We start from the raw sequence: 26,318 nt of genomic DNA, 5'->3' as shown, positions 1-26,318 counted from the left end.
TGCCCATGACATTGCCTCAGTGGGTCTCCTCCCGACAGACAAATACAGTGGCTCTGTCACCCTCCTAGTACAGGACTTGCACTGTTTCTAGCAGTGTCTTTGCTGTGAATCCCCTGGTCATCTTAGGAAACTTATGAAATAATAACCTAATTGAAACCACTGGAAAAAGAGAGGCCCACCATAGAGACACTAAAGACCTTTTTTCTTTCCCAGGTATCTCCTCTCAGTAAGGAAGATGCTGGAGAATACGAGTGCCATGCCTCCAATTCCCAAGGACAGGCTTCCGCCTCAGCAAAAATTACAGTGGTTGATGCCTTACACGAAATACCAGTCAATAAAGGTAGGTAGTAAATCTCCTAGCCTTTAAAAATGAACAGTGCGTTTGCTTAATGAAAACAGAATCAAATATGCAAGTATCAGACACAGGTCTTAATGCAATACTTAATGTCAGGAATCCACAAGGACGGGACGTGTGTAATCAAAATGTGGCACACAGGGCTCTGAAAGCACATTCGGATGGCTGGTGGAGTGCATTATTATGACTTAGATGCTTTCACCTTCTCTTATACATGAGACAAAAAAAACTCAGAGTTGACTGGAATGGCTTATATTTCCCGTAACTTTCTAATCTACATGGCAGTTTTCCTTGGTGGTGTGACTGTTTCATTAAATTCACATTTAAAAGAAAATGATTGTGGGTCCTTCACTTTGAGCTTTTATAAGAAAAAGGCAGAAAGGAAAGTATATTGGCAAGTACCCAACTCTGTTCTGCCTCTGTCCCTGCCATTGTCAAAAGCCTGCCGTTAAGCCCCCTTGCTGGCGGTGCCAGAGTAATGCTATTTTACATTTATTAGTTCTCTTAGACTGAGGTCTGGATTGGCTTTGCCTTAAGCCAGAAATAAGAACAAACTTTATTATCAGTGTTTGTCAAAGCATTCCACTGTGTGGCTCATTCAACTGGTATGAAAGGAAGAATTATCAAGTAAAGATGTGTTTAGTCAGATTCTCTTCAGCCAAGATTTGTAACACCAGGCGAGGAAACAAGCATCAGTAGCTAAGAGTCGTGCTTGAGCCTCAGCTCTGCCACTAATTATTCCACTTTAAATTTTGAATGTTAGCTGGGACAAGGGCAAGTTCCTTAGTCCCTCTGGATCTTGACTTGCTCATTTGTGAAATGTGCTCTCCCAGTTCTATAATAAGATCCATCTCTTATACATAGACCAACAAATCCCTTTTGCATCTAAAATTGTATAGCTCCAATTCCAAAGCGCACTCCACCATATCATTTATACAGCTACTTACATATCCTTTATCCCCACATTTCAACATCATTTATTTGGAAACTACCTGAAAATTAGAAAGTCAACCACATCCATGAATGTAACTAATTTTGATCTTTTTCTTAAACAGGTGAAGGTGCCGAGCTATAAACCTGCAGAATATATTAGTCTGCATGGCTAAAAATCATCATAGATAACTACAACCCCTGTTCTTGCCTAATAACCAGTTTCTTTTCGTCCAGTCCACTAATACTTTAGTTATAATTCACTGGTTTTACATAGTGAAATACAAACTAAAGATAATACATCAAAACTGTCTACAAAAATTTATTGTCTATTTACAGAAGAAAAGCATGCATATCATTAAACAAAACAAATAAAACGCTTTTTCTCACCATGTAGTATATATTTGCATTTTTTTAAAAGCTGTATCATAGAAATAAAAGACAATAGACATGTACAAGTAACTTGTTGAGGATCTTTTAAAAGAGCTAAACACTCATCATCCGAGGTGCAATACTCATAGACATAAGTTCCTGAAACAGCAGTTTGCACGCGTAGGGCATTCGCACCAAAGAAATCTGAAAGAGAAAGTGTAATTAGCAAAGCTGTGTTGCAGCGAGCCCATGTCCCTGTCCCAGAAAGCCTTGATGCCGGAGATGAATGATGAGTAGGCTGATAACACTCATCCTGCTACCTTGACCTTGGGGGTCTTTTTTCCTACCAGGCTTTGGTATTTCACCCTTTCTGCCAGACAAAATTTATATTCACCCTTCTCAATTAAAAACTTTTTTAAAAACTCACTGTTTAAAATTCTTTGTACAGGCCTTATTACTTCCAAAAGATGAACAGCTTAGAGACATTAACTACGTTAAAATTTAAACTGATTTTTACAGAAATCCAATTGTCTTTCCTCATTTAAAACTAGGGAGGCATGTTATTCAAAGCTGTGATAATGCCAGTCCGTTCCAGCACACTAAATCTGCCTGGATGATTAGGACGGCGTGGTTATAGCCTCAACACATACCAACTGCCAAGGTCTATACACACCTGAGTTTTATTTCGGCAGCCCCTGCATTCATACGTATGGGTCCTGGTGTTAGCGATCGCCATGATTCCACAGAGATTGCACACGTGAACCTGATACGGATCTGATGCCTCAAACAATCTTTCCCTTAAAAACTGGGCTGCCCCGTGGGCAATCTGACAGTCTCGCTCCATTTCTCCAAAACGCAGGCCACCATCACTGTTAAGGGAAAAAAACATTATTTAGTGCTTGTTTATTGGCAACACCACCTTGACGAATGGCAAAGGTAAAGAATGATATTAGAAGACTCTAGTTTTTATACCCTAGTATTCTCTCTACATGTGGGGAGGGGAGACATCTACCAACTATTTAATGTGCTTTAGAAGGTACCCAAATACAGTCAACAAATTGATTCTCAAGCATAGCACGTAATGTTCCTCATAAAATACAATACAGCACAGAAATGAACCACATCATGCTATCATTTGACTTACTAGAATTCAACTCTACACTCAAAAATGAATAACAAAAAAATTCTATCTAAATAAAGCAGCTTCCCCATGAAAGAGTCTCCCAGGCAATCAAGCCTGAAATGAAAAACGCATGTTGGTAAAAGTAATGGAAAGAACAAGTGAATAATCACAGATTTCCCCAGCATGGAAGTCAAATGAAATGCATTGTTCAGATGGTGGATGGTGACGGCTTCCTTAACATTCTTTATACACAAAATACATATAATCAATGAGTTTCTAATGATATTATCAAAAAAAATATTGGTCAACTTTGGAGGCTGGCAGACAACCAACTCATTTTGACCTCTGGTAAATAAAGGGAAAGAATCAAGCATTTATCCTGCCTTTACTGTATGAACTGTCACCAGATAAGCAGTTTAGGGAACAAAGTTTCTCTCTATGCAAGTATTCCAGATAATAAAAAAAGGAGGAATGATAAAACTAGTCTTAGCAACTTGCCATCCCTATTAAATTAAGGGCATTAGGTAATGATCATTATTACTAGCTGCTAAAATCATAAAAGCGAGACAACCAGGGAGGGAAGCATACAATACCACCTACAAAGTACTTCTGTGAAAAGAACACAATCCCCTCATCTCATCAAGGCTCTAGATGACCTTTTTACAAGAAAAAAGGAACCACAGCACAGGGATACAATGCTCCAGACTGTGAGAAACCCTCCAGGACAAACAATCCAGTTTCTTCCACAAATAAATCTTAAGGAAAAAAAAAGTTGGAGGGCAACCTATAGATTAAAACTTAAAGAGATGTGTCAACTAATTGTGAAGCACAAACCGATCCTATTTGTATCCTAATTAAAACCAACAAACCTTTTTTAAAATTATGCAATCGTCAGGGAAATGTGAACAATGGATTAACATCCAGTAATATTAAGGAGGTGTTGTTGTTAGGTTTTTTTGTCAATGTTCTACTCCTTTAAAACAGGTTCTCAAAGTATGGTCTGTGGATGCTGTGAGGGTGAAAAGTATTTTTATAATAATACAACACATTTGCTGCTTTCATTTTATTGACATTTGCTCTCATGGTTGCAAAAGTCACTGAAAAACACTGCTGGCACCTGAACATAAACTTCACTAGCAATCATGTTTTCCACTGTGAGTAAAGAAAAAGAGTTTTACTTAAGAATGTCATTAAAGGAGCAGTAAAAATTACTAGTTTTATTAAACCCTGACCCTTGAGTACACATCTTTTTAATATATGAAGAAATGAGAAGTTCTCATAAGGCACTTCTGTGGTACACTGAGAATGATGGTCTTGAAGGAAAGCACTTGCATGATTCTGAACTACTCACTTTTATCAGGGAATATCTTCGTTACTTGAAAAAAGCTAACAGCTGTTTTGTTAATCCACCAACATTAACACCAACTATGTCAATATAGGCTTAAGACTGTTGGCAGACATTTTTTTGAAAATGAACAAAGTGAGCCTTCAAGGTAAACAATTTTAAGTATTTGCTGGAAATGATTATAAATTTGAGTTTTCAATCAAAAATTAGAATTTTAGAAACCCTCTATTCCAACACTATGGGCTTAATAGCTTCCTAATACTTAAAAGACTTTTCTGATGATATCAATGGTTATTCACTAATGTGATTTTTTTTGACATAATGAAATATGTCAACATTTAAAAATTTGCATAACTCAGTGAGCCAGTATCTTCCAAATTACAATGCTACAAAACGATACGTGTGTAAAAGATACATTCAAAGTGTAAGACCAATGGATTTTAATATAATAAATATAAATTCACCTATATGGCTTCAGATTCTATATAACAACCTTTTAGAAACTATAACTTGTCATTTTGGTATAGCATGCAAAAAAAAAACCCGAAAAGGTTATTAAAATATTCCTCCCTTTTTCAACCACATACGTACGTGAAGTCAGATTTTCCCCATATACTTAAACATAAGAAATAAAACACTAAAATGGAATGAATGCAGAAGCTGACACAAAATCCAGCTGTCTTCTTGAAAACTAGCTCATTAAAAAGATTTGCAAAATGGTAAACCAGTATCACTCATCTCTAAATTTATTTGGAAAATAAATTTAAGTATTATTATATTATGGACTTACTACTGTTATTTTTAATAAATATTCTAAACCTGTCTTAATTTCTAATGGGATAAATATCAATAGATACAACTCACAAACAACTGTTTGGGATTCTGGAATCCAGAAATTTTTGAGAACCACTCTTGTAAATATTTCATGAAATATTTATAGAAGAATTAATTATATGATGTCTGGGCTTTGCTAAAAAATAATCGGGTTGGTGGTAGTGGGTAGATGGATGTAACAAGACTGACCATGAGTTCATAATTACTGAAGTGGGGTACATGGGGATTTCATTATACCATTACCTCCATTTTTGTATGTGTTTGACATTTTTCATTAAAAAAGGCTAATCACTAATGAGGATAATACAGCTCTCTTACCGAGATCTACCCTCCATGGGCTGTCTATTAAGGATCTGAATCGGTCCCCGAGCACGAGAATGAATCTTGTCATCCACCATATGCTTCAAACGCTGGTAATAGGTAGGGCCAATGAAAATCTGTGATGTGATTTTTCTACCAGTGAACCCATTATACAGGACCTGAAACAGATACATTTTGAAGCACAGACTGAAAAATATTAAACAAATTCCAAGAATATATGAGCATATACTGTCTGGCTCCACTTACATAAAACTCAAAACCGACAAAATTTATCTGTACTGTTAGAAGTCAAGAGAGTGGTTACCTTGGGGTAGGGGTGGGAAGGTAGGTAGTTACCCCTACAGAGGGGGACACAAAGGAGGCATCTAAGCATAAAAGGATTCTGGTAATTTTCTTCTCAGGATTTGGGTGCAGTCACACAGGTAGTGTTCACTTTGTGAAAATTCATCAAGCTGTACATTTATGATTTGTGCACATAGTTGAAGTATGTGTTATACTTCAATAAAAGGTTTGATTTTTTAAGATGAAAACTACAGCCATACAAAAAAGAAGACATGTAACAACCTGCTAACGTAAGAGCAGACATACCTCGTTTCCTCGGAGGTGGTAGCCATAATCCGACAGAAGGTTAGAAATCTTCTGCACGTTAACAGCGTCATTAAATGGCGTGGCATCACCAATTTCACCCTTGTTAGCTGATACCTTACAAAAAAAATGGTAAAGGCTGTTTCCTTCTGTTTCCCCTTAAAAGTCTATCAATACAAATATATTCAATTTAAAAAAGTCCTTTCTAGAAAAGATTTTGAACTTTAAAAGTCTATGTTATGGAAAGCTGTACTATCATAAGGTTCATTTTATGAACATCTTACATGAAATATTTAAAACTAATTTACCTAAAAAATAAAAAATCAATTTTAACCCTCCAAATACGAAACTATCCATGGGACTGGTTACAAAAAGAATGAGACTCCCAAATACCTCCTATGGCTCAAGGAAAAGAACATTTTAATTCCCTAAAAGCAAGCCATCCACTTGTTATGCTGTAGCCATTCTACCTTGCCAACATATTCAAAAACAGAAAACCTCCATTAACATATGCATGCACAGCTGATAATATAGCTATAAAATTAAGTTCACAGTGAACTAGACACCAATGAATTAACTCTATCTATAGAAAAGACCAATCAAAAGGATAATCATACATGTATGTAGAGGTTGGATGAAGTAAATTTTACAAATATTCTGACTGAGCCATAACTTTGCAAATTTTTGCAAAAAAAAAAAAAAAAAAAGGCATAATCATAACCAATGTAAAAGCTGGAAAATAAGTACCATACTAGCTTTTTTCCAAAATACCCTGGCTCAAATATGAGAGAATCATCTATCATCATTTTGGAAGGAACATAAGTTTGAAACCCATATTGTTAAAGAAAATCTCTTACCTTCCCTTGAAGACATTCAATCAAGTGACCAATAGTCATACGAGAGGGGATGGCATGGGGATTTATGATGATATCAGGGGTGATACCTTCACAGGTGAAAGGCATATCCTATAAAGGAATTTTTTTGAAAAAAAACAAACTTAAATCCTTTAGCTATGGGACTAGAACTGACCACCCTCCCCCAACCTGAACTTTTCCATGTCCTAAATTTTGTTCAATGTAGTATGGTCATGTACTTATTCAACATTAAAATTAAAAGTCAAGACTTTACCACCACTGGGCTCTTAAATTAAAGCAAATTTTGATTTAATAAAATGTTCAACAAAACTCTGGGTTAGGAGTAAGGGAAATACAAGTTACCTACCTCTTGTCTATACTGAATACCACAGGTGCCCTTCTGACCATGTCGGCTAGCAAATTTGTCTCCAATCTGAGGAATTCTAACAGAGCGGACCTGAATTCATATGTAAAGATAGGTCAGTTACGTTGATCTAGTTTACTTTCCATAAATAGCAATATGACAAAGCTATACTCACCCTTATTTTACAAAATTTGTATCCTTCCTGGTTGAGAGTTACCATGACCTGATCCACAATGCCCGTCTCACTAGTTCTGAGAAAAGTGCTACAGTCTCTCTTGGTATAGCGTCTATTAGTGCTCTCCAATTCATCTTCATTTTCAGGCAAAGTGACTGTTTTGCCTATGATAACATCGTCTCCTGATACACGAACCCCAGGAGCTATCAAACCATCATCATCCAGCTTATCATAAATGGCATGCCTCATACCTACAAGGAACCAGACATGGAATCTTCTGAAATGGTAGTACAATATAGAAACGTATTTAAATGTCACATAATCCCCCACAAGATGAAAAACCAAATAAATAAATCATTTCCAAGTCAGAGAAGTTCACAGAAATCTCTAACACCATGAACCATATGTACAGTAATAATATAATGCCCTTATTCTAAATACCGCAAGCTATTCTGAACTCTGTAAAAAGCACAGGACTGAACACTGGAAAATCAGATTCTCCACTTGGATAAGAGCGTTGTCCTTGTCTGATCTCTGCATTACACGAGAAAGACTATCGTGCCCTCTACACACATCCTCCCACAGAAATTGTGAATTTTATCTTACATAATCTTAACTCCACCAGACATCAATTCACTACTACATAGAACCACCCCAGGAAATGGAGTAATAGGAAATGCCTAGGGAAACGAAACACATTTTACTTCGTGTAATACTTTTAGAAGTCAAAACTGAAGCAGAGATACTCCATTTCCCTGGGATGAAATTCCATCCATACTACTATATACATATTTATTAAGTGTCTGAAAATAACAACTAGAAAATAAGTGTTGAGTATTTTAGAAAAAACAAAGAAATGCTAGGTATCCTCTCATTTATTTGTTAAATGTATACAAATACTGTGACTAGACAAATATTATGGTTATACCATAACCATAATACCATAATATTAACATAACCATAATGTGAAGAGGAAAAGGAGTCCCCATGCAAATACATAAGCAGAGGGACAGGACACAGTATAAGTGAGAATGGAGCTGAGATGTGTCCCATGAAATTATACGACCTCTCCTCCTCACTACAGAATTTACCAGGATAGAACTTACAGCAAGCCCACTCCTAGGCACAAAGACTTCTGGCAAACACACGTTTTCTTAAATATGAGCTTTAAGAATGACAAAAAAAATACTCCCACATGGCAAAAAAATAAATGGGGGGGAGAGGCAAAACCCAGAAAAATTAATTAGGGAAACCATGGTAAGTGAACTCTGAATTACATAAATGTCGCTTATCACTTACCCTGGCATGTTTCACGTGTAGGCTTCTCAAAAACTTCTTCTTGATCAAATCCTTTTTTAGACTCCTGTTCTTTGTATGATCGATAGAAAACAGACCTAAAAACAGGGTTTCTTAGGTAACTTCTATTTTCCTCTAATAATAGGGTTTAGAACATACCAATTAAGTTTTACTTAATATTTGGGAAACAACTCAAACCATTAATCTGGGATAAGAGTTAACTGTATTAAGGGTCAGTTAAGTCCTAAAGGCTATTACTACATGGACCACACATGTAGCATTTCACCCGTAACCTTATCACAACTGGAATTTATGTAAGAACAGGAAGGACCCAAAGTCACTGAGTCCAACCTCCTACCCAAAACTAGAATCCCTTCCATAATTACCCTCAGAGAGGGTCACCCAGTATCTGCTCCAATATTTCAAGTGAAAAGTTTGTGATATTAAAACTATAATGTCTACCCTCTGATCCTAGTGCTAACCTCTGAAACTACACAGGGGTAAAAAAAAAAATCCACCCTCTTCTAAATTCCTGGTTTTTTAACCAATCTTTATATGCCATGGATTTGAAATTTTGCCAATAAAATAATTGAAGCATAATAAAGATTGAAAACACTGTAACTTTAATAATAGTTATTTATGGGTCCTAAGATTACTGGTTTATTTTTACTTCTTCTTTGGATGTTTCTATATTATCTAAATGCAAACATGTATTTGCTTACAAAGAAAGGGGGGACTCAAAATACTAGTATCTGAAAATCCTGAGATACAGGCTGTTCAGGACCACCAACCAGGCCTTGTGCTTTCTGGACTAGATGACACCACACTAAACTCTACACAGGCATCCACACAACAGCAGGTCCTGCCTGATAGCCACAAAGCTTCATGAATGGAAGCAAAGGATTAAGTATCTTAACAGCAAAATGTGTCTGCTATGAGATCAAAATGTCTTCCAGCCTGACCTTCAAAACCACCAAAGAGTTGGACACACAGAAGTCAAACCTACTTTTAAAAAGTTTTCTTAATTAAAATATTAACATTTCCACTGTATCTACGTTTTGACAACTTTTATAAATCACTGACCTGAAAAAGCCCCGGTCTACAGCTGAACGATTCATGATAACAGAGTCTTCCTGATTATATCCAGTGTAGGAAGCAATGGCCACAATGGAGTTGATACCTGGGGTGCAATGAAAAGCATATGTGAAAACATCATCTGGGACACAAAGAAAAATTGCTTTCTTCTAAATCAGTTTTATTTCACCATATTTGCCACATGTTTTCACCACAGTAATTGTTCAAGTCTCCTCCTCCTGGAATAGCAATCTGTGAGGCAACTACTTTGTTGGCTTAACATTTAACACAAGCAAATTCTAAGAGCAGTCATTCCCAGTGTATCTCTCCCTTCTTATAACCAGTGATTATATGCACAAGTCACATCAGATTATAAAGTGCCTCCCCAAACCAAGTTACAAGATTCTCACAGCAATCCTGTGCCATAAACAAGGTAAGTATTATTATTCTCATTACCAGAAAGAGCTAATTAAATACCTTATCCATGATCCCAAAGTTAAAAAACAATAGGCTGATTTCTGGTTTTAGGTTTGAACCTGGTACTACCTCTTCCCAGCCCTGCTCTGCTCCTAGAGCCTCTCCCTGTGCCACCAAAAGAGTGGTATTATCTTCCCCATCGCAATCTTATTTAGTTGCTGCTGCCAAAACTACTTTTGATGAAGCTGTAAAAAAAAAATAAGTATTCAAGAAGAAAAAACAGCTGAAAATACACACTAGATTACAATGTAAGAAATGATGGTTGAATGTGAGTGCAGTTTCACTGAACATAATCCACATATATGTGAATCATCAGATTTTCCAAAAAGTGAAAATACACTCAACTCCAAAACTATAGTTAACATAATATCTTGATTTAACTATTTCAAATGTGGAGTAAAAACTTTGAATACAGAATATAAAGGAACCAAAATCTGGATGGTTGAATGTTTTGGTTATCTGAATTCTGAACAGTTTGTATTTGCTTCCTTAAAGCCAAATTCAATTTTCAATATACAACCCACCTTTCATAAAAACACACAGCATTCATTTACTTGTGTTTATGTACAGCACAGGTGGAACAGTCTAACAAGTGGCGTGCAGGCGGGCGGTGACTGCTGCCGGCCTGGTCTGGGACACTGAAGACAACAATCCTCCGCGTCTCTAATTCCCACTAATTCCCAGCCCAAGGCAGGAACAGATGTGGAGAGAGATACGTGCAACGGGCAGGCCCTCCTCTCTGGCAGCTACATTCGCCCCTTAAAAGCTCTGGCCGCTGTGCCACAGAAAGCTTCCCACCAGCGATTTTAAACACACTGGCCTGAGGTAGCTGGTTCCAGAGTTTGTTTATAACATGAATTCATTCACAACATTTTAAAAAGTAAATTCACCCAAAGCTTAGACTTCAAACTTTTCTTGAAAAATCAGATTTGGCATCACAGGGTGTAGATATACACATCACAACCACAGCTGAAGCTGAACAAGGCTAACCCAACAAAAAAGCAACCTTCTCACCATTCACCAACTACTCACCAATTTGGCCTAACCCTGTAGGAACCTGAGATTACAAACCCTGTTTAACAGATAACACCCAAGTCTTGTGCTAAATATAACCTTGACTGCTAAGGAAGAAGGATCTCAGAACTAAGGGCCTTTGTTCCTCCGAGCGCCTTGATGGGTTGGGAGCAGAAGCAGCTAACATGCTCTGCTTTGGGAGGAAGGAGAGCGCAATTCTCCACGGGAAGGGCAGTGTCAGGAAAGCAGAGCCCTTCCTGAAAAGGACCAGAAATCAGGTTAGTAAGTAGCAGGCAGCCAACAAGGTCTTCAGAAATCAGGAAGGTCAAACAGTCTCTCCTCAGGTGTTAAATGAAAACTCTTGAACTCTAAATGCTTCCCACTAAGAACTCTTTCGTTAACATTCACACTAGTCACCATCGTTCTGCATGGATTCTTTGGGAGAAGTACAAGAATTTAGGTTTCACACACAGTGAAGCAACGTAATGCAGAGAAAGTTCATAAAGATGCAGGATTCTGAAGGCAAGGGGGACTGAAAAGAATCGAAAATTTGCAGAAAATTCAGGGCTTGGGAATGTGAGGTGACGCCGCGACTGGGAAGCCAGCAGTGGGAGTATGTGGTACGTGGGAGACATGGAACGGGCTCCCCAGCCTGTGCTCGTTTCCATGGGCACTGCCTCTGGCCCCACTCTTCTCAGGAGCGCAGCCTACAGGTGCGCAACTGTCCTGGCTCTTGTGAGGCTTTTCCTGCCTCCTGTGTGACAGTCCCTGATGGCCCACGTGTGCTACGTCTCCTATAGGCCAGGGGCAACCTCCTCCACCCTGTAAGCTTTATCCACGGTATCTAGGCACATATGAGACCAGCCAAATTCAGCTAAAGACAGTAACTTCTGAATTCTCTCTAACATTGTTTTCTTAGCTTAAAAGTCCAAAATCAAGAAGCAACGTAGTGAAAAGGAAAGAGCACAAGAAAGGGAGACGGGGAACAAGGCTTGCATCTGGTCAAACAGGAAATAAACAGACGAGTTTAAATTCTGGATGTATTTATTTCTTAAGTTGTGTAACTTTAGGCAAAGAACCTTTCTGATTCTGTTTCCACATTTGTAAAACACGACACAACCAGCACTATTACTAATCAGCTAACATTTATTCCTCTCTTACTCATTGCTAGGTTCTAAGCCATGAGTCTTAAGTGGAGTTAACCATTTAGTCATCACAAAAAGCTTTAAGAGGTAGGTACTATTATTTATTCTCATTTTGCAGGTGAAGAAACATTAAAAAGCTTTTACGATGCTTAGAAATAATGTGTAAAAGCGCCTTGGATGGTGTTTCACACAAACTGAACGCTCAGTAAATATTAGTAACTTTGTTAAAAATATCTGTCAGCTCGAGGACTATCAACCTGTGAATAATCTAGGATTACAACCCACCTGTCGGCCAGGTTCAAACCCTTCCTGCCACTTTGTCCTCAAATACTTCAAGCCTCAGCTCAGCACTGAGAAGCCCGACGGCCTGACACACTAAGTCAAGGCAAACTTGCATCGGAAGGATCTTTGCTCCCAGAAGATGTCAACCAAGATAACAGTACTCTACAGACACAGGAATGGTACTCATCACAAAGAAACTCCTCGAGATAAACTGATTCGCCCCTTCCCCTTGGGCAGCACTCAGAATTTAGCCAATGCAGCTGGTGTGCAGGCAGGGCCAGGGCCACTAATTCCGCTGGATGGTCAGGAGACTGGCTGCATCAACCGACTCGGCAAAGAAGTAAATCTGTTGAGGACAATGGGAGCCAGGTTTCTCACTGGCAGAGAATGGAGTTTAAAATACACATTGCGGGGCTGGGCTGGGCTGGGAGACACTGGTGTGAACTCACGGTTCTTTAATAGATGGAGGTGTTTCCCTAGCTCTGTCAGCTGAGAGGACCTAGATGACTCTCTAATAGCAAGGCTCAGACCTAGCACCCGGATTTGGGTTTCTACACGCGCTCCTTCACTCAAAGGAGAAATGGCTGAGTTCAGATCTAGTGCAAGGAAAGCACAAGAGGAGGCAAAATGTAAGGAAGTGTTTAAAGAATGCTGAGGACCTATCAGGAGTCATCTTGAAAGTGCTCCAACTGGAAAATCTGGAACAACTGCAGCATCCAAATAGATGAAATGATTGAATCAGAAAATCACCATCTGGCAACCATCATCACGGTAAACTAATGGCTGAAAGTTCGACAAGGAACAGGAAATCTCATTGTCTCAAAGCATCTCCTCACAAGACTTTTTACTTAGCAATAAGTACAAAATTCTTATAATTAACAAAAAGTGGAGAAACCTGACAGACACCATCTTAATCACATTAAAGTGAAAATAACAGCTCGTGCCTCCTGATACAACGCACTGAGAATATAGCATCACTTCTATGCTAGTTCTGTCAAAAATGCATAACCTGAATACAATCATGGGAAAAAGCTGTCAAACTCCATTTCAGAGACAATGTACAAAGTAACTTGCCTGGACTCGTCAAAAACATACAGGTCATGAGAGACAAGGAAAGACTAAGGAACTGTTCCAGATTAAGGAGACTAAGGAGATAAGCAACTAAATGAAACATATTATCCTGGATTAGATCCTAGACCCCAAAAAAACACATGATGAAGACAACTGGCAAAATTCGAATTGGGGACTTCTGACTAAGATGGATCGGTGTTATTAACCTCCTGATTCTGACGGTTGTCCTGTGAAGAACGTCCTTGTTTTTAGGAAACAGACACTGAAGAATTAAAGATTGATGTGGCTTCATGTCTGCAACTTACTCTCAAATGGTTCAGGAAAAAGAAAGGGAAAGAATAAGGCAAATAGGGTAAAATGTAAACTAGGTAATCTGGATGAAGAGTATATAGGAGTTCTTTGTACTAGTCTTACAACTTTTCCCTAAGTTTGAAATTATCTCAAAATAAGTTTTTAAAGTAGGTAACATGATTAAGGCTTGAAACAATAACAGAAATGGAAGGAATGTTGTCCCTACCAGCCATGCCCTCACACTTCATATCAGTATCAAAGGGGCATTTTATTTCAAATCCAATCATTCAGTTTTATTTCTTTTCTTTTCTAGCCATAAAGGAACCAATATTTAAATGTTGAAGAAAACAAAGCACTGCAAGCATAGCAAAAGATATGAGCATATTGTAGACAACCTAATAGATTTTGTTTTTATAGACAAGAGTAACCCCTTGTGGAGGACTTTGAAAATAAATCATTCTAACCTGTGAGAATTTGCTATCAAAATGTTAGTTCCCCTATTATAGTCCTATAATAATTTAAAGCCACTACTTACAAGGCAAACTTTACTAAATAATGTTACCCACAATCAAAGCCAAAATTCTGTTAATAATACAGTTAAGACAATTATGCCAAAGAATTATGCTGTCTCCTTTAATATTCGACTCTCATACCCCTCACACTTCTCTGCACCATTTCACCTGCTGTCCCGCCTCCTTGAGAATCTCCTCCTGCAAACTCCTGAGTCTCCTCATCAGCTACGTCTCATATCCTTTTCCTGATTTCTTTTCCTGGTGCCTCAGTTCTATCTGCTCTGGTTTTATTGTCACTCTGAATTTTCCCTCAGCAATTTCATAGTAATCTATAATTACCATTAACATACCGAAAACATCACAGCTCTAGATTTGACATTCTTTCAAACCATGTTTGCAACTCACTATTGAAAGACTGTTTCTTAGATGTTCTGGGCAGCAACTCAAAATCAACATGTTGAAAGCTGAATTTAGCTTACCTCTAAAACCTAACTCTTTTTCTAAGGTGTTCCCAAACTTGCTAATAGTACTTCTCTCTTCTTGATCACCCAAGCCAGGGACACCAATAATATTTCCAATTCCTTTCTTCCCTCTCTTCATCGTTCCACATCCAATCAGTCATCAAATCCTATTAAGTGTATTCCAACAGGTATCTCATCCCTGACTTTTTCATTTCTCTTTTTTTCAGAACTTAGAAAGGCGACAGCAGAGAGGTTCACTTTTTCACTTCTTTAGGACCTTACCATTTCTCACTTAGACCACTGCAAAAACGTCTAAATTATCTCCCTGCTAACATCTCATCTGACTCTAAACTTCCCCTTACACAACTGCCAAAATGATATTCCGAAAGTAAATTTCTAATTATAGTACTTCCTTGCTCAAAAATGCTGAATGCTCTACGTTCTCAAAATGACATTCAACCTGCTCCCCTCCACACTGTGAGACCGAGCTTCACTCCCAGGCATTTACACTCCAGCCATACTAAACTGACGCGATTACTGACTGCTCCCATGGCTCGTGCAGTCATACATCTAGGCCCTTGTTCAAACCATCTCTCAAATTCAAATACCCTTTCATCAAGTTTAATCTAAAATGCTACCTTCCCCATGAAGCTGGCTCTGGACTTCCAACAGGAATCAATCATTTCCTTCATTCTGTGCTTCCAAAGGAACCTGTACATAACACTTTCCACATATCTTCCTTTTTATTTAATTGTGCTCATGTTATAAATTCCATGAAAATAGAGACTGTGTCGTATGCATTATATTAACCTTCCTAATTACCCAGAAAAGTGCCTTAAGCATAGAGATATCTTAAAAAATGTAAAACAAAACTGAACATACCCGCTGGCAGCTCTCTGAATCGTAGATATTCCATAGACCGTGTAGTCACAAGTGGTTTTTGAGGATAATAGAGAACATGGGCCAATGTATCCATACGAACATGGAAATTGGTGATATAAACTCCCATGGCCTGCTTACCCATAGCAGACTGGTATGTGTTTCTAGGGGACTAAAGGCAGAAAGGAAAGGAAATTCAATGAAAATTATTTCTAAAGGAATATACTCTACAGGGTACTACAATAAATCAGAAATATGGTTGGTAAAGTTTTTTGTTTTTTTTCCTGAAAGGTAAGTGTTAACATTTGGAATAACCAATTATGGCTCTTACCAGTGAAACACAAGAATAAGCATGTTAAATGCCGATTCTGCAGGAGTTCAGTCTTTTCATTAAAAGACTTCTCTTTAAAAACTATAGACTAACCTCTAACTTTTATTGTACTTCCCTCAATTCCTCACAAATCAGAAGTTCAAAACAGCTACCAACCTGGTTATGATCAGGAAAGGGAATAATAGATGCACAGACACCAAGAATCATGGATGGATGAATCTCGCAGTGTGTGTACGTGGAACAATAAGCTACTTCCTTCTCCTGTAAATCATCTGGAGTCATTGCAAGCATCACTGTTTCTTCCTCTAGAGTATCAATATATTCCACTACCCCACTGGCCACAAGATCCTGCCAACTAAAAAAGAAGAATTCACTTAATTTTCTCATTTCCTAAACTATTTTAACTAGCCACCCTACTTAATAAAGAACATTACTGTATCTATTGTACTGATATAGAAAGAGTTCCAAAATAGGCATTATTATTGTTAACAGTGAAAAAAAGCAAGCTGCTGAACATAACTGTTATTAGTTTGTTTTCCTTTGTTCTAAAGAAACTACTTGTGGGGCAGGAGGTGTGTATATAAATGCAAAGATAAGGTCTGGAGGACTATATACCCAATTGTTAACAGTAAGTATTTACTTTTAAAGAGGAGAGTATGAATTGGGGGCTTTTATATATTTTTATTACATATATCATTTGAATTTTTTTTACAATTAAATTACATATACATTCATAAATTACTAAAAATAAATTTTAAAGCAGGTTCACCTTTTTATTAAATTTTTTATTTATTATATTGTTCAGATTATATTATATGCTATATATATATTACTTATTATTACTGGACTTGAACATGTCATAAAAACTTTTATGCTTAAACAAAACCCTATATATCCCTTACTTGATAATAAAAATTAAGAAAAACAAATGTTACTGCTAGTAAGTACAGACCTGCTTTTGGGGGCAATGAATTTGTTCTGGAATTAGATAGTAATGATGGTTGTACAATCTTGTGAAACTACTAAAAACACTGAATTGTATAGTTTAAAAGCATTAATTTTATGGTATGTGAATTATATCTCAATTCTTTTTCTCACCGCATGTACTTACCTGTAGTTGTTATATTCTCTCTCTTTTAATTGATCGATATGTCTCTTCTTCAAAAGTAGCTTTTGTTTTTCCACAATCAGAAGTGGTCTACAAATACGGCCTGCATCTGTATAGATCCGAATCTCCCTTTCTCGAATGTCTCTGATCATAGACACCTAGAAATAAAAAGACATGAACTTTTATTTTCTCTGTATCATTAAGGCTTAGCTAAAAACACAACAAAATGCCTAATAAATTTCTGAAGCACCCAACTGCCAAATAAAATGGACAAATCTTTGTTTATCATAGTTCAATATACTAAAAACCTAGGTATCATTAAAATTTATAAAGAATAAATATCTAACTTTGGTAATTATAGAGCTGGACAATATCTGGTAATAATGCAAGATAAAGTAAACATATATTTTTGGTATCACAAACACTGGTAAATGACAATTTCTTATTTTGCCTCTTTGATAACCACATATACTTCACTCTATAACCAGCCCTATTTCACTTTGCCTTTGATCATACTTTCCCAGTAATAAGCCTGACTTCTCATATTCACCTATCAAATGGCTTACAGGCTAGCTGTCCACTATAGTGGCCCCTAGCCACTTGTCACTACTAGGCACTTCAATTGTGGCCATTCTGAACTGAGATATTCTGTAAGTATAAACTACACACTGGATTTCAAAGATAGTACCAGGAAAAACAAATAATGTAAAATTTTTCATTAATATTTATATTGATTATATGTTGAAATGGTAATATTTTGGATGTATTGAGTAAAATAAAATATATTATCAAAATTATTTTCATCTGTGTTTTTACTTTTTTAGTAAGGCTACTAGAAAAATTTAAATTGCATATGTAGTTCACATATTTCTACTGGACAGTGCTAAAAAATATATTCCCAGAAAATAACAAAAATACTTTGGGAAAATTTGCAATAAAGAACATAGTAATTATTAAAAGCACTGCAGAACCTGAAGTACCTATATATAAAGAAATAAGTAAAAAGGGAAATAAAAATTTCAGGTGAATTTTCTAGATCTAATATATAATCCTGGAAGTCAACTATGAAATGACTTGCCAATGAGTTGGGAAATGGGAAAATAGATTGGTATTTCTCCACGAAAGTATTTTTTTAAAAAATGAAATCTTATCTGGATACTTCTATTAAAGATTGGGTTTATTTAAGAAAGGAAAAGATTTGGATTACTCAGTTTAAAAACAATAGTAAATCATAAAAGCTTTATCAAAAACATCACAGTCTCCAAAACTAAAGAGTCAAAGCCAAGAAAAAGAAAATTTTCCTTGTTCTTAGCCCACTTCCTGTCCTTGGGAAACAAGCTGAGCAGAAACACTGTGTCTGTAACCAAAAACACCCTGACGGGCATCCTCAAGTCCCAGAAAAGACAATGCTTTCAAAGGCATTCCCTTGAATCTTTAGAGAATTCCTAATAGAATACAGCTCTATTATCTTAACAAGAGGACACAGATTGAGCTGTTGTCTCCTCAAAGGCCAAACAGTACCTTGTGTTCCAAAGGAAACAGGTGTTCTTTAGTAGTCTAGACAGGACTAGTGACAAGAAAGCTAACACGTCCAACAGAAGACTAAAGTTAGAAATGGGTAAAACGAGAACCTCTGGTTATCAGAAATTATGAAGGAAAAGTACTACACTCCTGAAACATACACACAATTCTCCCACGTACAGGATCCTAACATCACTCTCCAATAAACTGTCCAATCCAAGGACACAGGTCCATTTATAATGTTCAACAAACACTCAATATCTACCTATGTCAGGCACCATGCTCAGAGCTGAAAATGCAGTCTGAGGAGACACGTTCCCTGTCTCTGAGGAGCTGATCATGTAGTAAGGCAGGCAAATCAATCACCAGTTACTATCTGGTACAAACATTCTACCAGAAGTATTTAAGTAAATATGCTACCAATAGTTACTATAGTCACAGAGATCTACATAAGGGGGTCAGTGAACAGCCTACAGGCCAAATCTGCCCTCATCTGCCATTTGTTTTTGTAAATTAAGTTTTATTGGTTCTCATATGGTCCATAGCGGCTTTTCACTACAACAGCAAGGCTGAACACCCAACAGACACTGTATGGTAAACAAAGCCTACAATATTTAATATCTGGCCTTTACAGAAAACGTTTGCCAACCTCTGATCCAAATCAAATGGGGGCCGGGGGCGGGGGAGTTGTCAAGTAAAGTATCCTGGAGGAGATGAGAGTTATTATTTTTGCAGAATAAGTGAGATTTACCTGAAAAAAGTAAATCTCCCTACTTCTCCCTACTGTCTGTTTTTGAGGAGGCATGAGGGACAGCGCGCACAAATATTTCAGGTTAGAGAATGAGCCCATGGAAAAGTAAAAAGGCTTAAAACAGTATGAAGAATTTAACTTTTCCTTAGAGAGCATAGAAAAGCTGAAGAAGGCTCTCAGCAGAAAAACATGGCATTGACAAAGTTCTTAGTCATAAAAAATACAGCCAGTTTTGGTTCTTAGGCTTTCTCTTAGCCCTGCCTGCCCTCAAGTGAAACATGCTCTTCCTGCCTTCAAGCTGTGAATACGCCTGAGCCCTAACCCAGGGCCTGCCTGCTAAAGGAAGGCCTGGAGCAACCAAACTCTCTCCTCTGCTTTGCTAGGTAGAAAGGAGGCCGGCTACTGGCTTAAGTGTATTACAGTTTCCCTCCAAATCCACTTTTACCTAGACAGACCCCAGGGGTAGATATGGGGGAATCAAAGCCTGAGCCCTGTCCCTTAAGACAGTACACTAAAAGCAAAAGCCCTATTTTGGGGAATAAATTTTATATTACATTAAAATACCATACTATATTTTAATGATTAAAATAAATCCATCGTTATCTCAAAGCATTTCAATATCCATGTAACTATAACAGCATCTATTAGAGGTGTATCACAGCTTATGAATGAACCTCTAGATTCAGACAAAGGATCAGAGATGATCATTCCCTTTTTAAAGGTATTGTCAGCTTCACAAAAAGATCCTCAAAAGAATTCCTATTACTTTAAAATATAATTAGAGTTCTAAAATATAATTTTGTAACTTAAAGTACATGTCAAATTTTTAGAAGTATACATCTAAAGCATTAAAGCAAGCAATAGTTTATACTAATTGAATTTAGCTCAAAACATCACCTAGACTTTTGACAGTATACTTTACAACTTAAGGGAAACCAATTAAAGAAAGATGCCAATGGAACGACAACTTTCTCTAGTCTTCTTACTCCTTGTTCAGAAATCCCACAGGTCATGCCCTCTTAGTTAAAGACTCTTACTTCAGACACAATGATGTCCATCTGACGCCGCAATTTCCTTAGAGTATTCATGAGTTGTTCAGGATCTTTATGTATTCCAACCCAGCAGCCATTAACAAAAATCTTGGTTGCACTAAAATACAAAAACCCAAAGCATTTTGGACTTAGTAACTCTATACTAAGCTATAACAAAAGATTAAAAATAGCTTTTAGAAAATTGCTTCTATACACACTCAGCAATAGCTGCAGGAGAAATTTCTTCTAAATTTTCCATACTCCATTCTTCTAAAAATTCCAGAATTGGAGAAGGTTGAGATCCAACTGAAATATAAGCCATCAAAGCTAAATTCTTCACGAGTCCTACAGCATGGCCCTTGGAATAAAAAACAAAGTATTACTCATACTGATTTAACATGCTTTATCAAAATTTTCTTCCATAAACATTTTTCTTTCAATTTGATCTCAGCATTTACTCTTACTTTCTAAGAACAAAATTATAAATTGTATCTTAGTTCTAAACCACACTGCATAGTTAAATAAAAACTCAATTCTGAAAGTAATTATATCCTACATAATTACTGGCAAACTTTTTGTTCTGAACATAAATTCTAATGCATTACCTCTGGCGTCTCAGCAGGACACACCATTCCCCACAATGTATTATGCAACTGTCTCGGTTTTGCTAGCTTGCCATCTCTACCAATAGGAGAATTTAAACGACGCAGGTGAGAAAGAGTAGATGCAAAAGTCAGGCGGTTTAATACCTAGAAAACAATGGCAAATGTTTAAAGTCTAGGCATTTCTGTTACTCACAATATCGCATTTTTTGGCAAATACTAGAATGAGGCAAAGTCACATGTTTACATTTAATCCAGTGAGTGTCAAACTGTTCCCATCCCCACTTTGTCCATCTTTTCCCCAGATAATCTTGTTCACTCCCAAAACTTCCATAACTTAACTATCCCTTACAACAGGGAGAGCAAATACATGATGTACAGGTCTAACATACACACCACTGTTTTCTTTATGGTCTGTCTCCAATCACTAGGACACTGGTTGCAAGGGTGGGGATTTTTCATTTCTTTGTTTTGTTCTCTGTTGCATCCCAGTACCTAGAACAGTACTTGGCATACATCGGCATTCAATAAGTGTTAAATGCTACCAACCCACATTCCTTTGACCACAGCACACATCACTAATCCACCGCAGTACTTTTTCCAAGCTGAGGCCTTTGAATCCAACAAGGATATTCAATACTTACAGGATATTAGGCAAAGTAATACTTACAAGTAAGGTTAACATTAAGAGATATAAAGCAAGCAACATCAGCACAATATACCTGATAACAAATCACCATGTTCCCCAGGCCTATAACAATCCAAACCTCCATCCTCTTCTGAGTCTCCTGTCATGGCTAATGGCATCACTGTTCCCTTAATATCCCAATTCGGAAATTTCAAAATTGTTTCTCCCTCTCACTTCCTCCTTCCACACTTCAATAAACATATCCTGTCAATTCTATTTTCAAATTTTCTCAAAAACCCCACCCCCTCCATTTCCAATGTCACAGCAATACACCAGCCCCTTACCTCTTACCTATACTACTGCCATCACCTCCTAAGTCCCTGCCATGTCCCCTCCTACCTACCCTCCTCAGGTACCAAAATTATTAAAACAGATATGTTCATATCACTTACCCATTTAAAAAATTTTAAACAGGTCCCCACCCACTACAGAGGACCATGACATTCAAGTTCTTCTCAGTGACGTCCCAAACAACCTTCCCCTATTATTCTCCCAAACTCTATCAACAATGCCAAAAACCCTCGCACCTCTGCACCTCTGACCATGCTATTACCACGGAATGGAATGCACTTCCCCATTCTGATCTGCCTGGGGAAATGTTACCACCTCCATAAAAGCCATCTGACCCACCTCCAGAAGAACTGTTTGCTTTTCTGTGCTCTACGGAGTTTTCCACCATTCAACTAACCAATCTCAAAGTCTTACAAAACTTGCTTCCTAAATACATTCAAATTTGACTCTACTCTCCATCTCTGTAAGAGTGCTCTTGTCTAGGCCTTAATCATTTCCCACTCAGCCCGTCCCAACAATCTCCCTGCCACCAACTTTACCCTTCTCAAGTCTTTTCTCCACACTGCCAATTACCGTTGAGCTACCTTAAAAAAAAAAAAAAAGCAGTCTCCCTCTGTGAGCTGTTTTTGACTTCCCTTTCCAACCCCATCTTCCCAACTCTCCCACTTTGGTTTGAAAACTAAACTGCTCTATCTCCTCACACGTACACATGCTCTTTCCTCCCTCTATCCCTTTCTTTAGGATATCAAAAAATTTTCTCCAGTTTTTCTGTGAGCCATTAGTTTTACACGCATCCCAGGCTTGGACTATTTCCCAGTTTCCCTTCAAGATTCAGCTCAGATGTTACCTCCTAAAGAAAGACCCCTTTTTACCCTCTGATGATGCTAAATGCCTTGCTCCAGCATTCCCGCAGAGCAGTTATGCTACTTCTCGTTATAATACTTACTGTACCATGTTGTAACTATCTGTTTGCCTCTATGTATGAGTACAGACTGGAAACTACTAAAGATCATGGATCATGTTTTATTCATCTTTGCATCTCCAATGTGTGGCAGAGTGCCTGGCACATCGTAAGTCCCAATAACCACACGCTAAACTGAACTGGCAACATGGCATTTATCCTAAGGCAGCTCACAGCAGTGAGCTGTATATGGATGAATCTGTTTCCTCTGATAGATGGTGAGCTCCGAGGGCTGGAAGAGTATCTCATTCATGGCTGTGAATCCAACATCACAAAAACCATGTACATTCAATAAATTCTTAGTACTTTAAAAGGAACTAGAAATTTGTGCCATCAGCAGTCTCCCACAATTTTTCAGATCACCTGGGTTTCTAGGACTCAGGAGCTTAAAGTTGGTGTCTGAATGCCAAATTAATCAAGTGATGCTGGTATACGCTAGTTAAAAAAAAAAGAGGCAAAGAGGAGGAGACTCCCCCAAAATATTCCATAAAGCTAGACATGTGCATTATAGAGCTTCAATCTTACATGAAAAGTAAATAGAAAAAAGTTAAAATGCCTAGTGAGACAATCCCCGTTATTCCATTTGAGAGTAGTTATTTCAGTCACTTATACATACAACAGGCGAACACAGAGAAATCACAGGGTGAAAAGTACTATATTTTACAACAAAGGAAGAGGATGAGCATTTATTCTCTGGATCAGCTTCTAATATGGAGCTTTTGAGACATGGAAATTTCACCAACATGGACTGTCTCACCTTGCAAGCACCTATTCTAATTTATTAACTATCTTGATGCAAGACAAAACCTTAAGTCTCTCTCAGTAATGTTTATAGCTAATTTAAGAAAAATTTCATTTTCATAATTCAAAAGCCACCAGCATTTTACATCTGAAGGGGGGGCTGTGGAACAAAATAATTTAGTCGATGAATGAAAGAATGTATGATTAGTCCCGTAACATTTTCCTATCAAGCCTACAGTCATCGTCAACATCCTTACCTGAGATACTCCAGCTCTGGCTTGATGAGCTTTTTTTTGGTCGCCCCAATTTCCAGTAGCTAAAGAGTATTTTAGGCCATCAGATATAATCCTTGTTTTAATTGCCAGCTCCAAGTTAAAATCCTTTCCTCGATCAATAAACTTCTGTGCATAGATCCGCACTTCTTTAAGCAAATTCTTAAACATGCTGCCAAATAAAACGGTGTTGTATTAAACAGGTAAAGGTCAACAGCATACATTTCCAACAGGGACAATACGGCCCACAAGAGGCAAAAAGTGGTTGGAGTAGAGGGAGGGAGGTGTTATCACTTTTTATATATAAAGCACAGATGTACGGACACACAGTACACAAACATACATGAGGGGAGCCAACTGGGGGAAAAATGTCAAAAGAGGCTCCTTAGTGGGGAGATAAAAAAAAGTTGAAAAATGGTAATTTATAACACACTAAAAACAGAGCATGCACAAAACATTGCTAATATCATTTCATTAAATTGTCTATATTTATTTTTAAAAATAACTTTTCTAATTATGAAAGTATTGTGTTCATCACAGAAAATGAAAAATATAAAAAAAAATGTCAAGAATAAAATAAAAATCACATACAACCCCAATACTGTGAGACAACAACTGCTAATATTTTGATAGACTTCCCTCCAGCTTTTGTGTGTTTTTATAAAATGTAAAAGCAGAACTAATAACAATCCCAATATCAGCTCTTAGAAAATCAAGGCAATAATTCAGCTTCTCAAATGCCTAACAGAGAAATAAAAAAATGAAACCATGGACTGTAATAAATTGTCTTCACAAAGTTGAAATTCTCAGACATGAAGCAGAACTAAATCTGGGCAAGCAGCAAAGAAAACATAGCTACCTTTACATGTACCCCATATGGATGCCAAAATAGTTTAGCACTTCCACGTACAATGGCCAATCGAAAGTGAAATCTCTCTATTTTTAACGATATCATTCTGTAATATCTTACCCTCTAAATAAGAATGCAAGTAGTGGCCCAGCAAGATCCAATCTTTTGTTTCCATAGTGATCTCTGTCATCTAATTCTCTTCTACCCAAGGCTGCTAGAAGCAACCTATGAACCATGTACCTTAAAAAAAAAGAAAAAAACATGAGAAAGAAAACACATGGTTTTAGCTTTTTAAATATATATATATATTAAAAATATCATTTTTGGCATTTTTAGCTTTAAGAAAAACTCTATTTCAACTATACATTTTGCAAAGAACTTAAAGCAAAGAAATTTAACATACCCCAAGAAATAAGCCTTTTTAGTCTCACAAAAATCACTGACACCAACATGAGGGAGCATTTCTTTTTGTAAGACTTCTTTTGCATATTTAATTCTTTTCTCTTTAGTGACACCAGGCTTTGCTCCTCTTGAACCAATGAAATTCAGTGCAACATTCTGTTCTTGGATGACAAAAGCTTCATCAAGAGAAGGTTTAACCTATCAGATAATTTAAATAAAAGTTATTTTCAAATTCATATTTTCACTTTAAAAATGAGACAACTGTCACTTTATAATATGTTAAATATCCCTATGACCCTAATCGATTATGCAAATATTTTTAGAAAATTAAGGAATCAAAATATCTTAGAACTTGAAGACACTTTAGAGATCTAGAAATCTCTGACAAAAATCCTCTCATCAGCACAATTACACTTTCTAGACAAATGCAAGTAATTCCATTATAAAAAGAATAATGTTTCTTGTTTGTTTTTTATGTTTTAATAAATAATGGCAAAACAAAGTTCCTTCCAAATATCTAAAATGAATTTGGAGAAGTTTAATAGTCAAATTAAATTTTTCTAAGCTACAAATGAATAAATATGCGAGACTGTTTTCAGCGTTGGCTTAAGAGGTTTTTATTCTATAAATAAAACCACTCAGTTTTATGTAAAGGAGAATATTTTAAAGACACATTGTTAGAGAGTATTGCATTCCATACATGCTACTAACTAGCTGTGGTCTCTGAGCAGCCATGTAATCAATTTCCACATCTACAAAGGAGCTAGATAAAATAATTTGTAAGTTCCACTCCAGTTCTAACATTCTAAAGTTCCAATTTTACACAATAATGAGCATGAGAAATGAGGGGTAACAATTATTAACTTTGGCCCCTGTAAATACATTTCAAATCCTGTCACATATACTGACCTGCATTTCTTGCCCTAGCTTTCCTATGTCTATTTATCACTGATCCTCAAGTTTAAATATCCAAATTCTAATCATGGAACCAAAGTCAGAAAAAGGTCAT

General features: G+C 37.0%; 2 protein-coding genes across 2 annotated transcripts in view; one reads left to right on the top strand and one right to left on the bottom strand.

Moving 5' to 3' along the window:
• Positions 1–1,675, top strand: part of IGFBP7 (insulin like growth factor binding protein 7) — a 65,623-nt gene extending 63,948 nt beyond the window's left edge. The window contains exons 4-5 of the mRNA XM_033105544.1: positions 214–340; positions 1,411–1,675. Coding sequence (XP_032961435.1) covers positions 214–340; positions 1,411–1,430 — 147 coding nt within the window. The 3' untranslated portion in view covers positions 1,431–1,675. The remainder of the gene's footprint in view (positions 1–213; positions 341–1,410) is intronic.
• POLR2B (RNA polymerase II subunit B) overlaps positions 1,588–26,318 on the bottom strand; it is a 41,083-nt gene continuing 16,352 nt past the window's right edge. The window contains exons 8-25 of the mRNA XM_033105542.1: positions 25,311–25,507; positions 25,028–25,147; positions 24,043–24,229; positions 21,108–21,251; positions 20,721–20,860; positions 20,509–20,620; positions 17,203–17,357; positions 16,248–16,446; positions 15,764–15,932; positions 9,638–9,734; positions 8,558–8,652; positions 7,259–7,509; positions 7,087–7,176; positions 6,723–6,830; positions 5,869–5,982; positions 5,278–5,438; positions 2,331–2,526; positions 1,588–1,861 (exon numbers count right to left, since the gene is read on the bottom strand). Of these exons, the coding sequence (XP_032961433.1) occupies positions 1,772–1,861; positions 2,331–2,526; positions 5,278–5,438; positions 5,869–5,982; positions 6,723–6,830; positions 7,087–7,176; positions 7,259–7,509; positions 8,558–8,652; positions 9,638–9,734; positions 15,764–15,932; positions 16,248–16,446; positions 17,203–17,357; positions 20,509–20,620; positions 20,721–20,860; positions 21,108–21,251; positions 24,043–24,229; positions 25,028–25,147; positions 25,311–25,507 (2,625 nt within the window). The 3' untranslated portion in view covers positions 1,588–1,771. The remainder of the gene's footprint in view (positions 1,862–2,330; positions 2,527–5,277; positions 5,439–5,868; positions 5,983–6,722; positions 6,831–7,086; positions 7,177–7,258; positions 7,510–8,557; positions 8,653–9,637; positions 9,735–15,763; positions 15,933–16,247; positions 16,447–17,202; positions 17,358–20,508; positions 20,621–20,720; positions 20,861–21,107; positions 21,252–24,042; positions 24,230–25,027; positions 25,148–25,310; positions 25,508–26,318) is intronic.

This window comes from Rhinolophus ferrumequinum, chromosome 5, assembly GCF_004115265.2.
Source record: "Rhinolophus ferrumequinum isolate MPI-CBG mRhiFer1 chromosome 5, mRhiFer1_v1.p, whole genome shotgun sequence".
Taxonomy (NCBI): Eukaryota; Metazoa; Chordata; class Mammalia; order Chiroptera; family Rhinolophidae; genus Rhinolophus; species Rhinolophus ferrumequinum.
Note: the sequence above shows the minus strand (reverse complement) of the source record. Positions and strands in the feature narration are given on the sequence as shown.